The 15,276-nt window shown below is 40.0% G+C and overlaps 1 protein-coding gene across 14 annotated transcripts in view; it reads right to left on the bottom strand.

The window, feature by feature from the left end:
* GLT8D2 (glycosyltransferase 8 domain containing 2) overlaps positions 1–15,276 on the bottom strand; it is a 59,767-nt gene that overhangs the window by 30,153 nt on the left and 14,338 nt on the right. For 9 of the 14 annotated variants that reach the window (XM_090043208.1, XM_090043210.1, XM_090043213.1 and 6 more), the window contains 7 exons: positions 14,341–14,436; positions 13,293–13,461; positions 11,401–11,518; positions 8,722–8,806; positions 5,605–5,717; positions 4,744–4,910; positions 3,259–3,371 (listed from right to left, as the gene is read on the bottom strand). In XM_090043208.1, the coding sequence (XP_089899334.1) occupies positions 3,259–3,371; positions 4,744–4,910; positions 5,605–5,717; positions 8,722–8,806; positions 11,401–11,518; positions 13,293–13,461; positions 14,341–14,436 (861 nt within the window). The remainder of the gene's footprint in view (positions 1–3,258; positions 3,372–4,743; positions 4,911–5,604; positions 5,718–8,721; positions 8,807–11,400; positions 11,519–13,292; positions 13,462–14,340; positions 14,437–15,276) is intronic. The other 5 variants (XM_090043215.1, XM_090043216.1, XM_090043214.1 and 2 more) reach the window with 2 other exon arrangements.

Below are 15,276 nucleotides of genomic sequence, written 5' to 3'. Positions count from 1 at the left end.
CCAGCATAGTTCCCAGACGAGTGTATCTGTCTTCCCACAGTCTCAAGACTACACTGGTGCTCCCAGTATCAGTTACCAGTATCAGTCTTCAGTCTTATCCTGGGAATAAGAACTCAGGATAAGACTGAAGCTCTCTTCACCTCATACATGATGATAGATGGCTGCTGAGTGTAGAGCAGGCTTTTTTCTGTAGACTGAGGTATCTTGTCACAAATACCTTGGTTTACAGGAGGGAAATGAACTGGGTTTTCCACAGGGTGTAGTAGGAACACCACCACCTCCTTTGAGGGTGAAGCAGAATGACCTGTGTTTAAGCTTGGTCAAGCTGCATCTAGCCGCCATTTCAACTCATCATCCATTGATGGAGGACTTGATTTTTTTTCCCTATCCTGTGATACTGGAGTTAATAGAAATTTAAGGTGGTCTTTCTGGGGAAGGACATGGTCCTGCAAAGGCACGTAATTAGTTATTACAATCCTGGGTCTGTCATTTGAACCTATGGTAATAAGTTAACTTCTGCACCTGTCTGTTAAGAAAGGCTTCATGACCCTGGGGAGAGTAGGGAAAATCCAGGTGCTGATGACAGACTTCCCTCAACACTATATTCTGAGGTTTCCTTGAAGGGCAGTTCCAAGTCCCAAGCCAGGACCCAGGGTTCCCTGTGCCTGTTTCTGAGGACAGCTCCACAGTGGTGTAGCTTGGGTAAGAGGAATGATATGCCCTATCCCAAACACTGCATGCCCTGCCATGCACGGAGAACATCTCAGGCTGTGTGATGTTTAAGATAGAACATAACATTTCTTAAATCCTAATCGTGCTATTATTTAACATCTGCCAAGGGACTAAGTTCATGATTCTTAACTAGGGTCCTGCAAGATGTTTTGAAGGGTATAACTGGATGCTGCACAATATTATCACTGTTAGGTGTTCATGCACCCACAAAATTTACAAGATAAACCCAGAGATTTCAAAGTGTCAAAAACATTCTGACCTGTTGTGGTCTATCTGTATTTTTTGCAAATTCTTTGCAATAGAATCATTACTTTATTTTTCCATAGTAAAATATATATATTTATATTTTATATATAACACCTAACAGTGATAATGTTGTGCAGCATCCAGTTATACCCTTCAAATATATACAAAGATAAAAGCTAGCCTGTTCTGAGGGGTGCCTTGAGTCTTAAAAGGTTGAGTGAGAGCCATTGCTCTAAGTGGATGTCCAGTTGTGTCCAGACCACCTACAATACAGTTAAAGTGGAGCCTTCAGCAATGATTAGAAAATATTCTACCAGGGCTCTTATACAGTATGCCATTACTGAAGTGTCACGTTGAGCTGCTGCAGTAGAACAACTTTTACTAAAATCACTATTCCACTTGCAGTCCAATATCTCACTGCTAATATAGGCTGGACACTGTTTTGGAGTCTTCCACAATGGAATATGCATATGGACCATCATTCCAAAGAGAAATTAAGAAACAAGTCCTTCAAGATGTGTTGTTCATATATCCATTCCGCCACATTCCACCCTTCATCACCTCTTTCAAATCCTGGATGATAGCCTGCAACTGCATTTGAGGAGCAGTCAATGTGTGCTATATATATTCTTTATGAAAAGCACAAGGAGAGTGTGAACACAGTGCGACCGGGGTGGGAAGGTGGTCCTACTTGCCAGAAGTCTTAAAGCTCAAGTAAATAAGGCTCGTAGATCCACAGTGGAACGTACAGATGGACAATATGTTTTGAAAAACTCCAGTCACTACAGGTGACTGGAGAAAGGCTAAGCAATTTTTTCTTTGCAGCTGAAATTTCTGAGTTACTATATTGGACCATCACAAATATGTATTCATTCTTTTACGCACAGGAAGAGGTGATCCCTGTCGTACTACTTAATCTGTGTGTCTTTAAAAAAAAATATCTCTGAATATTATTTTTTTTTTGCAAGTGTTATCCCAACCAGTGCATCCCACTCTAGGATTTCCTCCTTTGGAAATGGAAACTTAAAACAGTAATTTACTTTAATTGTCAATTATTTCTGACACAAGCATTTTTTTGATCTAATTTTTCATTTCTAGGTCTGCTCCTAATCTCAGAAAATACATTCTTGCAATGTTGAATGTTTAAATAGTGGAATTTTTGTTCAGGTTTCTGTAGAGGAGAAGGGTGGGGGGGGTCCATCTGCTTAGTACATACAAAATACTTGGATCAATCCTAGCCCAATTCCAGTACCCTTTCAGTTGGGTCACTTATTTCACAGTATGAAGTATTTTATTATAAAATATTGTTCCAATAATGGGCACAGACGCATAAGACTTTTACTGCACAGTAACTTGACTTTACTACATGGTAAATGTGGAGTTGACACAACACGTAGCCCTACTAAGTAGCAGGTCATCTGAATTCAGGGTAAAGCTAACCTTTGAAAACTTAGAGTAACTTCTACGTAGGAAAGTTACCATATGGAATGTGTGATGTGTCCACTCCCATAGCCAGTTTAATCCCTGGGTAACCAGTTGTTCAGCTCAAACTAGCCACCTGCCAAGTATTGGATAGATATTGTAATAGCACCTACTGCAGACAGCAGCTTGGAAAAAATTACTTGTGTCCAGAGAGCACACACAAGTGTTTGGGGGTTTTTTACTATAAAATAAAATCTAGAATAAATCACTCTGTAGTAATTGTGTTATGTGTCTATACCCATTATTTAGCTATCTCTTCATTTAAGGCAGTAATCCATTCTTAAGATAAAACCAAATCCAGAACTGTTTTTGAAAGTGACTGATTTATCCTTCAGCCTCTTCCTAGACCTTGGATTGCAAAGCCAGAGGGGCTGTTAAGTCATCTAATCTCCTCTGGTATATCATGTGCCACTAAATTTAATCTACCTACCTTTGTATTGAACCCACTAACTTGTTTGTTTAAAATGTATCTTCCAGAAAAGCATTGAGCCGTGTTAGAAAGATTTACTTGAAAATTCCCCAAATAGCTACTGTGGGGCACAGAAAATGGAAGTCCACTAATATTGAATATTGGAGGAAAACAAGTTAGCATTGAGCAAGCATTGTTGATCTGAGGTGCAAGTAAGGTACTGAGAATCAGTATAACCATAGAAATACAATCATTCAATATATGATGGTGCATATTAATATAATAATTCATTATATAATTAATATAATCACATAGTCATGAATATAATCATTCTTAATACCTCCTCCTTTAATACCAACCCATAGTGTTTCAAAATGAAATGTACTCACCAAGATGTCTTATGTGCCATAAGGGATTTATAGCAGAATATTTTTCATGGAATACAATGAGCATTGGAGAGGTGGCCACACCTCCTGCAAGGGTGCTGCTGTAAAGGTTCTCCCTGTGGAGAGGAAAGAACACAAAACCCACCCCTCAAAATATTGAAGAAAATAAGATCTTCACTATAAACCAGGGCAGAACCATTTGGTAAAAACAGATACGCTAGTTATTTGTCTTATCAGTATTCTAACTTTTGGAGAATATTTTTGCTAGTTGCCAGCAATGTCTACTGCTGTACAAGTAACTTACCACACATGTATGTAAACCTTCTCCTTCCCTCCACCTTCCAGAAAATTAACATTGAAAAAGTAAGACCTGTTTTAACTATAGCTCTGCTTTACTGTACCATGACTTAACTTGAATCTCACTCTGCACGGGATTATCTCATATTTACAACTAATTTGCACCAAGAATATATAGATAACTTGCACTCCTGGCTTTATAGTGTATATTTATAACATAAATAGGTTGTAAAAGAACAATCTTTTGCTGCTTTTCTCAGATAGGAATTCCCATGTTTGCAGCTCTTTGTCAATAGAAGTTGGGAGAGAAAAAGACATGTTTTTCACTGGTGTTTAAGCAGTCGTCTTGAATTCTGTACAAATATTGGCCCCTTTGTAGTTGGTTTGCATTACAATTTGTGAGGCTCCCAGCAAAAGTGGAGAGTTATTTTCCATACTAAATATATTAACAGGAGTGCCATATGGAAATCATACCCAATGATTCTTCCACTGTATTTAGTACTGGCAAAGCCTCACCTGGAGTACTGCCTCCAGTTTCAGGGGAGTACTTTGGGGGAACTGCACTTCAAGAAAAGGTGTTGATCACTTGAAAAGAGTCCCGAAAAGAGCAACATAAGTATCTAGAGGTCTAGAAAATGTGCCCTATGAGAGAAGGTTGGAAAAATTGGGATTATTTAGTCTAGAGAACAGAAGACCGAGTGGGAGATTGATGAGTCTTCAAATTTAAAAAGGAAGAGAAGACTGATTGTTTTCTGTTCTCTATGTCCATAGTGGACAGGACAAGAAATAATAGGCTGAAACTGCAACAGGGTAGATCTTAGGTTAGGTATCAGACCTTTCTAGCTATGAGGGTGGTTAAGCATTGGACCACGTTATCTAGAGAGGCTGCAGAATCTGCCACTGGACATTTCTAAGCAAGAATTAGACAAACATTTGCCTGGGATTGTTTAGACGGGGATGAACCTTTCTTGAGCAAGAGAGGTTGGGCTTGATTACCTCTTGAGATCCCTACTTTTTCTATGATTGTCGGTGCCTAGAGCTGGATTTCAGCAGTGGGAAATTCTGCAACGTAAGTTATTTTTCCTTGTAAACCGTGAAGAAAGGCCTGTCTAGACAACTCTGAAGAGTGAACAGAAAATTAAACTATAAACTGCATAGCAAGAGCCAGGATAACAAAGCGTCTGTACTCACTCAACATTTTTCTGCATCCATTTTTCTAACTGCTTTGTAATCCGCTGATGCTTCCACTCGGTCATGTTTGCAACAAACACGCCAGGATTAAAGGAGCAGGTGCTAGGGCTGATGCCAAGATCTCTAACTGTTTGCTTTCGGTAGTCCAGGAAGCCCATATAAGTGTTCTAGAAAGAAAGGAAATTACACCTAGGATGTATATCTACTATAGCTCTTCATGTAAATATAATTAAATATGCGTCTACCTCAAACACCTACAGTATTCACAGATATTGAACCTGAACCTCTAAGAACTGCATTTCTAGATATTATTGTCTGCCTTGACTTCAGTGTGAAGCACAAGGCTGGAAGATTATAAATTGTTATCTCTATGTTATAGTTCCCTTATAGTCCACAATGCTCTGTCGTTGGCCTGTTCCTCTTTACTCTCTCTGTATCTTAACTTGACTATTGTTATGCGTCCATCACCTAGGATATTTTAAGGCTACTATATTTAAAATCTCTCAGAGAAGCTTGGTCCTACTTAGAAATTAGCCTTCAAATATTATATTTTGACTAGCCCCAAAAAATTGACCCTAACTCTTTCTCAACTATTTAAAAGCCTAATATTAATCTTTACATCTTGAGAAGACAAAATTGAAACGTGACCTCCTGAAATGAACACAATTTTAGAATGCTGAAAACACTTCAGAAGACACAACAGAGCAACATATTTTACACTATTGCAGAAAGAAATTCCCCTTAATAAACTGTACAAACTATGCATCTATACCCTAAGAAAACTGTCATTTAGGGGGGAAGTGTAGAAAAAAATCAAGTTAAATCTCAAAAAAAATCTGAATTTCAAAAATGACGTTTTACCTGCATTCCTACACTTCTGACCATTTCATGGGTAGAAGGCAAATCACAGTCATCTGAAAGAGCTGCAGCATGGCCAGGAGCTAGTTTTGTGTTGTATAGTTCCTGGATGTCCCCTGACAATAGAAGAATTGAGAATTTCAGAATGGATCTTTTATTTCCACATACTTGTCCTTAAGATTGTTTAGGACCTTTTCTGTGCTCATTTGCTGTAGGTATATTTCTACCACTTTCAAGGAACTGTACAGATGTAAGTAAGAGCTGTATTTTGTTCTATGGGTGCAGTTTTCAAATTTGGGACCTATAACTGGACATAGAAATTTTGTATTTGGATGTTCTCATTTGGTGTGCCTGCATGCTGAAATTAATGTCCAAATGTGGGACATGAGCTGAAGTAGAAGTTGCAGCTTGCATTTATAGATATTCATATCCATAGTTAGTCTCTGATTTTGGGGAGAGATTTTTATTCTTTTCCCCCTCCCTTAGAATTGTGCTTTGGTTCCCTGTACAGTGTAGTTTGATCTGGACTATTGTTAGATAATTGTATTTTTTTTCTTTAATAGTAGGCCTTCTATTTGAAAATTGGGCTCACAACATTAACAAATTAACATTAGCACCTAATGTTATTGGCTCTGCCACTGATAAAGTAAATCCATTTGCATTTGCTAGGAAACCTGAGTATGGTACTGATTGGCATGACATAACAAAACACAGAAAATGTTGTTTAAGAAATAAAAGACTAATCATCTGATGGATGCAACTCATGAACGTATCTGGAAAACCTGAGAGAAAATTAATTTTCCACTATGGGGCAACATTTGAAGTCAAGCTACTTATGGTTCAAAATTAACCTGCCTTAAAATTGTTCTAACCTGAGAAGAAATTTCCTCCAAATTCAAAAAAGCTCCCTTTTTCAAGATATAGATGATAGTGGGCAGGCCTGCACATGCAAATGTTGTAGGGTGGGTTTACCCTAGAGTAAATTACTCTATAAAGTAAACCCACCCCAGACAGGCATTTACACATGCGGGGGATACAGGAGCAGATCTGTTCCTGGTAGCAGTCTGTTCTGGCCCCCTCCAGCCCTGCACTGGCCCCCTGCAGCAGCCAGGGGGAGCTCTAGGCTTCCCCTGGGTGCTAATCTAGGGGCTGGCAGGAAGCTTGGAGCCTCTTGTCCCAGCTTTCACCCTGTTCCCAGCCCCTGACCTATGATTGTTCCCAGCTGCAGCTCTGTGATTGCAATCTCCCCTGCCCCCGCTCCATGATTGCAACTGGGGAGCAGGGGCTGGGAGCTCCCACTGCTGGGTCATGGAGACATTGCCCCACCAAAACTCCAGTGCCCCAGCAGCAGGCAACACCCAAAGACAGGAAGCAATCTCCCACCAGCATTACCTGCTGCCCAGCTGACCATGAGCAAGTTTGCTCCCAGTCAGCCATCTACATGTGCCATACGATGTAGTAAGTAATCGCAAGTAAATTTTGCTACTTGTATTTACAGGTAGCAAATTTACTGGCCATTAGAGCAAATTACTGTGCAATAAGCATCTGCACGTGTAGACAGTGGCTCAATAATTTGCTTTAATCTTGAGTAAAGCATCTCGTGTAGACATGCCCAGTTACAAGAAAACCAAAAGCAACACTTTTGATACGATGCACCAAAATTCACTGAATTTCTTGCTGCTTGGCAGAAGGCTCATAACTAACATTATTTCCAGATTTAATCCCTGTAATCCATATTCATTTATACCCTACAAAAACTCTTATTAATTTTAAAGAGAAATTTGACTAAACGAATGTTTCAGGATCTGTTCCCCATAGATCATGGCACAGATGATAAAACAGGGAGAGATGATGACTCTATTGAAAAGGCATATCTATATGCAAGATTTTCAAATGGCTTAATATGGAGGAAACTTATGAAGCTCCTTGTAAATGAAGGTAAAGCAAAAAGAACAAAAATACCATCTTTTAAATAGTTAAGTGTCTCTAAGTACTGCTGATCAGAAAAGCAAGGGAAACATTCGAAAAGGTGAAAACAAATGAATACAATTGTTCTTTGAAATCATTCTGGTAACAGAGATCAACGACAGCCACTTCCACGTAGTGATCCTTGGTAACATCTCTGATGGCCAAGAGTTCCCAAATCCACAAAAACAGCAAAGAGCACAAAGATGAAGATACGGACACCATTTTTGTCATACGAAAAAAGAATTCTGCTGACCTACATACTGTTATACCAGAGAGGAAGTTGCCTCAAGGAGCTTTAAAGTCTTCTCTCAGTCCTTACCAAAACACAATGCTCATTAAATTTCTATTTCATAAGGATGCTATTGCTTAATTAACATATGTAAAATGTTTTTGAGATCCTGGGACAAAAAAAAAATTATAGAACTAATAAGCAAAAGGAAGTGGGTTGAAGTAAAATAATAAAGCAAGAAAAAGTGTTGGAAACCATATAGAGAAACCTACCTGAAAAGAGACCTATGCTTCTAGTTAACTCTTGCTGCATGGACATGGGGTGGTTTCCTAGGATATGAATAGTCTCCTAGCTTTTATGGCTTAACCACAAACTATCAAACCCCTATGAGCCTGGTTTTGTGAAGTATCGAGTGACCCTAGCTCCCACAGATTTAAAGAAGAATTGATGGCACTCAAAACAAAAGGAGCCAGGCTTTCTATCCCCTTGATCTGATTCAATTTTGTTATCTTGAGAATAAGTAGATAATCAGAGTAATACTATTACAAGCATTTCTGGGGATTCAAACACTGGTAGGAAATACAAGTTATCTATTTAGGGATTAATATTGCAATCTGTGCTAATAAAATCACTTCTGATGCTTGTCAGGGCCATGTATACACAACAATGGATCATCTGCAATAAGAAATGAAAAGCATCCCTGGGCTTAAGAGCAGACTCAAACTTCCAAAAGTAAAAGCTGTCCCTTTAATTTTCTTTTCCTAAAATATTCTAGAAGGGTAGATATGAAACTGTCATATGTGCAGCCCTACTAAGAGTTCCTCCTTGGCATCAAACAGACCTCATATTTTTTTGGTGACTGTGTAAGCTGTTGATCTCTGATTTTAGTCATGCTGCAAATTACTTTTTGGAGAATGGCTTACCTTGCACGATGACATCGTCATCCAAATATATGACTTTCTCATGTTTCTGGATGAGCAAAGGGAGATAGAACCGAACGAAGTTCAGCTGTTAGACATACACACACACAAAAGACAATTTTGAAAAATGATGTAGTGGCTTCAGGTTATAGCCTTGAACTTCTTTTCTCATATTTAAATGTAGTTTAGGCCTCTCTTCTCATTGGGCACTATTCATAATAATTTACTTAGTTTCAGAATTTAAACTTGCCTCCATATTTCCTTCAAAGCTCCTAGGGTGAAAGCCTGGCCTTACCAAAGACAATGGGAAAACTCATCCTAATAATTATTACAGTGTTTCCAGAATTTTACATGAGAACTTTATAAAGATTGCTAAATATCTGCCTTAGGCTAAAGCAACATAGGAACATTTTGTTCCCTTATTCAAGTCTATCTAAAGTCAGTGGTAAAGGCCAAAAAGGGATGAAACTGACCCATGTTGCCACAGCAGGATGTAAGTGAAGCCCCAGGTGAACACTTTCTAGCTGTCTCCAACTTAGTCCATTTAGCTGTTTAAGTTGAGAAATGTAACTTGGTACTTTAGCCTTAAAAACTTAATGGGTCTGGTGGCCAGTGTTTATTACAGTGGCCCAGATCTGTTGCTGCTCTGTATTTGCTTTTCACAGCGTGACTGATGCAAAGTTCTGCAATCAATGTAACTATTGGAGACTCTCCCCAAGGTATCTTTGGGCATATCTACATGTGCATTTAAGCGCAACTAAACTTAATGTTCATTAAGCGATTTTTGGCAGATGCCTACACGTACAGGGACTTGGCACTAAAGTTAATGTCAAGTCCCTGCAGCCTTGCCATGTGCCCCTAGTGGCTGAGCAGACCCAGCACTATAGTGCCAGGTTGCATCTACATGTGCATTAATGTGCTTTAACTAATTGTACCTAAGTTTGATACCTGCATTTGCAGGTATCAAATTTAGGCATGATTAACCTAATTTTGCCATTTTCAATGCACATTAAGGGCATGCATGTATAGACACACACCTGTAATGCACATTCAATTAGGCTAATGTGAATTAACGCGTTTCATGTAGATGTGCCCTTCTAGTAGCATATATATGGCACAGCAGTTTCTACTGAAGAAGTAGGGGGCATATCAGAAGGAAAAAGGACAAACTGCTACTACTTTGCATCCTGGAAGTCTCTGTCTTCTGCAGTAGGGTTGAAGTGTTCTTGTAACTGTAATGGTGCAAGAAATATGCAAGAAGCAAAAGTTTTCCAGTGATATCTTTGAATGCTACAACATCTCTGCCATCTTTATAGTTGTTCCAATGAAAGATATCACCAAAAAAAAACCCTTGCTTCTCTCTTGTCTTCTGAATTGGTGTATTGTGGTCACGGGCAGCTGCTGTATTTTAAAGCAGCCTTCAGCATTACCAGAACACCACCAGCTAAGAAATTATACCATCTTTGATCTTTCCCTCTCCCAAACTATGTTTAAATTCTTAAAGTTACAAGAGTTTAAAGTCTCTAGTTGAAAACAGCCATATGAGGAGATGGGCAAACTAGCAGAAATTTTCATGTAGTGATCTCTTTGCTTTTCCTTTGACTGCTTCCTCAACATTTAGCAGCTGGTCTTTTTTCTGAGTGATGTATTAGGACACAAAGTTATGGAAGACAAAGCAATAACACTGATTATTCCATTGCACTACAACAAAAGTGAGGTAATTTTTATGAGCAACTTCTAAAGTACCTGTTCCCCCAGCTGGTTAGCCTAAGGATATGCCATAGCCATAATTTAGTCAGGTCAGACTAGGATTTAGCCTAGTCAGATCTTCTTAGAATCATCAAATACAGCATATGAAAGGGGAACTGTACCCCAGGAAAGAGCAGAAGTGCAATGTGGTGTTGGAGGCACTCACTACTGGTGGAGGGCTAGGCCACTCAGTACAGAACAATAAGGGTGTTACAAAGTAATGCAGCTCATTCAGCACCCCTGCAGTCCTGCATGAGGAGGGAAAAGTTTTCAAAAATCATCAACCTTTAAAGAGCATTTTGGGCATGTCTACATGCACATTAACATGCTTTAGTTAATGTGAATTAAATCTAGTACCTCCATTGTGAGGTACTAAGACAATGCCTATCAGGCTGTCTTAATGCACATTAACTAAAGAGCTCGGGGCATTTATACACATGCTCTGGGAGTTGGTGGGGCAGGGAGCGCTTTCATTAGAGCGGTTCCAAGAGCCGCTGTGATGAAAGTACCTGGAATATCACATGTATCAGCATTCCTGCACTGAAAAATGGTGGCAGCGCTGTAACTAAAGCTTGTTCAATGACCTTTAGTTAAAGTGCCCCCATCACCATTTTTTCAGCACAGGGACAATGATACATGTGATACTGGAGTCTGCTGGAGTGCAGTAATTACCATGCTCCAACACACTCAGTTGAGTCTGCTCCAAAACACTGTAATTACAGCGCATCAAAGCAGCCTTGCTGTATGTGTATAGGTGCCCATGGTTTTTAAGCAATGCTTAATGCGTACTAACCTATTGCAATGCACATTAACTAAATAGCACCATTTTTGTGATGCTTTAATGCACATTAAAATAAGCTAATGTGCATTAAAGTGCATGTGTAAACCTGCCCTTCAATCTTAGACAGTGTGACATGGCATTTGTTTACTCACTGGTTGGAGCAGCTCGGGGCGTGATGCATCATGTCTGATTTTTCCCTTTAGTACCATAGGGTTGAATTCCACAATTTTAAAATTTATTTCTCTCAGTTTAGAATTTTCAATCCATTGTCTGAAGTGGAAAAAAAAAACAAAAAAAAAGTTGTTATGGAATTCCCAAAATTCTTCAGTGTTAGATGTCCAAATGCCTCATGGCATAGGTCTTGGCTCTACTTAAGACTGGAGCTGGCCAGATTAAGAATAAGAATATGATGCTAACATTCTAGAATTAAAAAGAAAACTTTCTGGGAACATTTGGAAAAAAAAAGATTCTTCTTTTTAACCAGCCCTACTTGAGGCCATTTCCTGTGTCTTTATTTCAGCTGGGGTTCAATTCCCTGATCTTCCCTGAATACAGATTTTCTGTATTATCTTGAGCAAATTATTTGGGCTCAGCATTTTAGCAGTATTTGGTCACCTGGTTCCTGCTGAAGTTAATTCACATTAGGTGCCTAAATACCTTTTCTAATCTGGCTTTAATCTCTCTGTGCCTCAGTTCTCCACTATTAAAAAATGGAATTAATATTACTTCCTCTCTCACACACGTATTGGGAACATAAATTATAAATAATATAAATACTGTAAAGAAAATACAGTAATGAGTGCTGTATAACTACAATAGATTGTCAGTCTGAAACAATTAGATTCTTCAGTACAATGGCCTGAGGTTGTTGGGATCCCTCCTAAGTCCCACCTGGGTTCACCTTTTTCCACCTACTTTTTATCCCCCAAGATCTGTTTTTAGTACAGTCATGGTTGGAGTCCTATTTATGACCTTTAACCCTCTTTTTTTCTTGTAGTAGTCCTACTTTGTGTGTTCCTATACTCTGATAGTTACAATACAGCCCTAAATAATGAGTAATGCAAAACTCATCTGTCTGCAGTTGGTTAGTGCAAGACGCTGGGGAATGGTTATGGTCCAGCTATTCTATGCTGCTTTTCTGGGGTGGCTTCTGTCCCAAGCAAGGCAAGGAGGCAGTAGTCTCTTTGTGCAGAGGACCATAAAGAGAGCAATTGTTACTGGCCCTTACACAAGGAGAAGGAACAACACCTTGGGCCTCCTCCAGTGCTGTGCCCCAGTGCCAGTGGTGAATTAAGATTTACTGGGGCTCTGGGCAAACAGAAAATTGGAAACACCCCCCCACTAGATGAGGGCAGGTTTCCTCTGCTCCAGCTCGGCCTGCCCAGCTTCCTTGGAGCATCTGGGGTGAGCCAGAAGGTGCAAGCACCACTGAGGTAAAAGCAGCCCCAGCTCCAATCTGGCCCAGCCTCTCCTCCGCCTGGTGGGTGTTGCATAGCTGGGCCTGCAATCCCCAGTGCTGCAGAACAGGCCAGGGCCAAGGCCTGGGCTGGAGCTAGGGTCAGCTGGGGGAGGGAGGAAGGGGTGGCATGGGCTCTGGGCTGCCCCCAGCTGCCTGCCCGCCCCTTTTCCAGCTGTGGTGGGGTGCGGCTGTCCCATCCTGTCCTGTCCCAGAAGCACCAGTGCTGCTGGCTGCCTACAGATAGCGGAGAGCAGGAGTGGGAGCAGGGCTGCCCACGGGGCCTCCTGGCAACAAACAGCCCTGGGAAGCTGCCACTATCCACATGGAGCCCTGTGCCTACCTCCTAGCGTCTAGCGCTGGCCTGGCTAGAGGGGAGGAGGCATGCGCTGCCTGCCTTGGATGCCCATGGTCAGGATGCCTGCCTGGGCTGTGATGCCCCTGGTGTCCCAGGGGGCCCCTGATTAGCTGGAGCCCCTGGGGGGCCTCTCAGGCCCATGCATTAATCTGCCCCTGCCCAGTACAAAGGCCAATGCCATTCAGACCCTAATTAAGCACTAAAATAATATATTTGGCAAACGCTGTTACCTGATATGTGGAATGCTGTTCTTTAGCCCAACGATGTAGAACAAAACATTAGCATCTGTGTTACTGTATATGCTATTGATTGCTGCTATAACTGCTCCCATTCTGCCTGCAGCAGCACATATCACCACGGGTATTTCTTCTTCCATTTCCTCACCATTCTCCAAATGAGCTATATATAGCAAAACTGCAAATTACTCCGCAGAAATCAGTGACTATTTATCACAGAACTTGTCCTCAGGTCGTATAACCTACAAACTAACAATACAACATTTTTGCACGACCAGAAAGTCACTGGTAAACTCCGCTATGAGCCCTGTTCCTACTAAGTAAATACAAAAATAAAGCCTAGTTTACAGTTAAAAGTTTTGCTAGTATAACTGTCAGGGATGTTAATTTTAGCAACTTACTTATAACAGTAAAAGTCGTGGTATAGATGCTATTGAAATAACATTTATTTATACCAATTTATCTTTATCTCTCTCCCCAAGATGTAAGACATTACATTAGCATATGGACTTTTATACCAGTATAAGTATGTCAACATTAAAGGGTTTTGCCACATGAACTATACTAGAATAGCAGCAAAACCTTAAATTGTAGACAAGCCAGTCACTGGTCAGGTTGATTCTAACTGGTTGTTACCTGGTGATTGGTGACCTACTGGAAATGAGTTGGTAGTTTCAGTTTATTTCAAATAGGAAGATTCTCATCACAATTTATTTCCAGTGAACTTCTCTGTTTGCATCTGCACAAAATTGAGGTTATGGTCCACCCCAGATGTCAAAGGAAGAAAAACTCATTGACCTCTGTGAGAGTTGGACCAGACCCTGAATCAGAATGAAGATTCTTAGCCATGACTGATTTGCTATTATGCTAATCAAGGGATCTAGAAATTAAAAGTTCTGCATGCCAGATTATATCCAAATCGCATATGTAATTCAACTATAAATTCCTAAATACTTTGTTACACCAGGAACAGAAGCCACCAGTCAGATGTAATGATAGTGAATTCAGTATAAAAAACAGACTAGAATCATGACCTACTTACCTGTTTCATTCTTTAATGTAGAAGGTACTCTGTGAACTTTATTATACAGAATGACACAGACAGTCAAAACAAGAAGGACTAGTAAGATCTGATTAACTGAAATATAAAGGACAACTGGTTAAAAGCTACTAGAAAACTGAATATTAATTTTTCAAATCATTACCCATATTTTTTAAAAGCTATGTGACTGCCACATATTGTATTTCTATGGTGTGTTGTTTATCAGAATCTCATCTCATTAGCCATTTGAATTAGAAAATCTTTTATAAGAACAATTTATAAATGTACATTGTAGCTCATCAGTTACACTGCCTATCATTATACTGCTGCTAAAAACAGCATGTTCTCAGTAATGGAAATCAACTATGGAACTGATTAAATGCAGCCAACACTGAGCATGACTATAAAGCACAGAGCCCATATTGGGCAAATCATACCACAAGAATACTTTATTGCAACCCATCTGAATAAGATGTACGATGGTGTCCATTAAACACAGTTCTCCCTCTGCATCAACTCTTTTTTCAAGTTATGGGGAGCCACTACACTAAATACATTTTTACTTCCTCTTCACTCCCACAGCTGAGCTGTGCCTTTCTTTCTCATTTCCAATGATTCCTGTTTCTTCACCAATGTGAAGAAACAGGGCCCCAAGCAGTTCACCCAGAATCCCTCTGTTAGCCCCTCTCTTAGCCTGTCATATATGATTAGTGTGGCCACACCCTCCATGAGGTGGAGCCAGACCACTTTATCTGCATATAAAGTTTGGGAGGATCCCAAGATTTATGACAAGAACACATAGCTCCAGTCATGAGTGGGGGCTAATTGGCACATGGATCCTTTGAGGGCAATATCTGAAGTACATACAAGCTTTGGGGTCACCATGCTTGAAATACTGTTGACTCTCTTGGGACCTAGTCCTATTAACTATATATA

Source organism: Crocodylus siamensis, chromosome 4 (genome assembly GCF_052110815.1).
Source record: "Crocodylus siamensis isolate JL-2025a chromosome 4, ASM5211081v1, whole genome shotgun sequence".
Taxonomy (NCBI): Eukaryota; Metazoa; Chordata; order Crocodylia; family Crocodylidae; genus Crocodylus; species Crocodylus siamensis.
The sequence above is the reverse complement of the archived record's forward strand: the minus strand, read 5'-3'. Positions and strand labels throughout refer to the sequence as shown.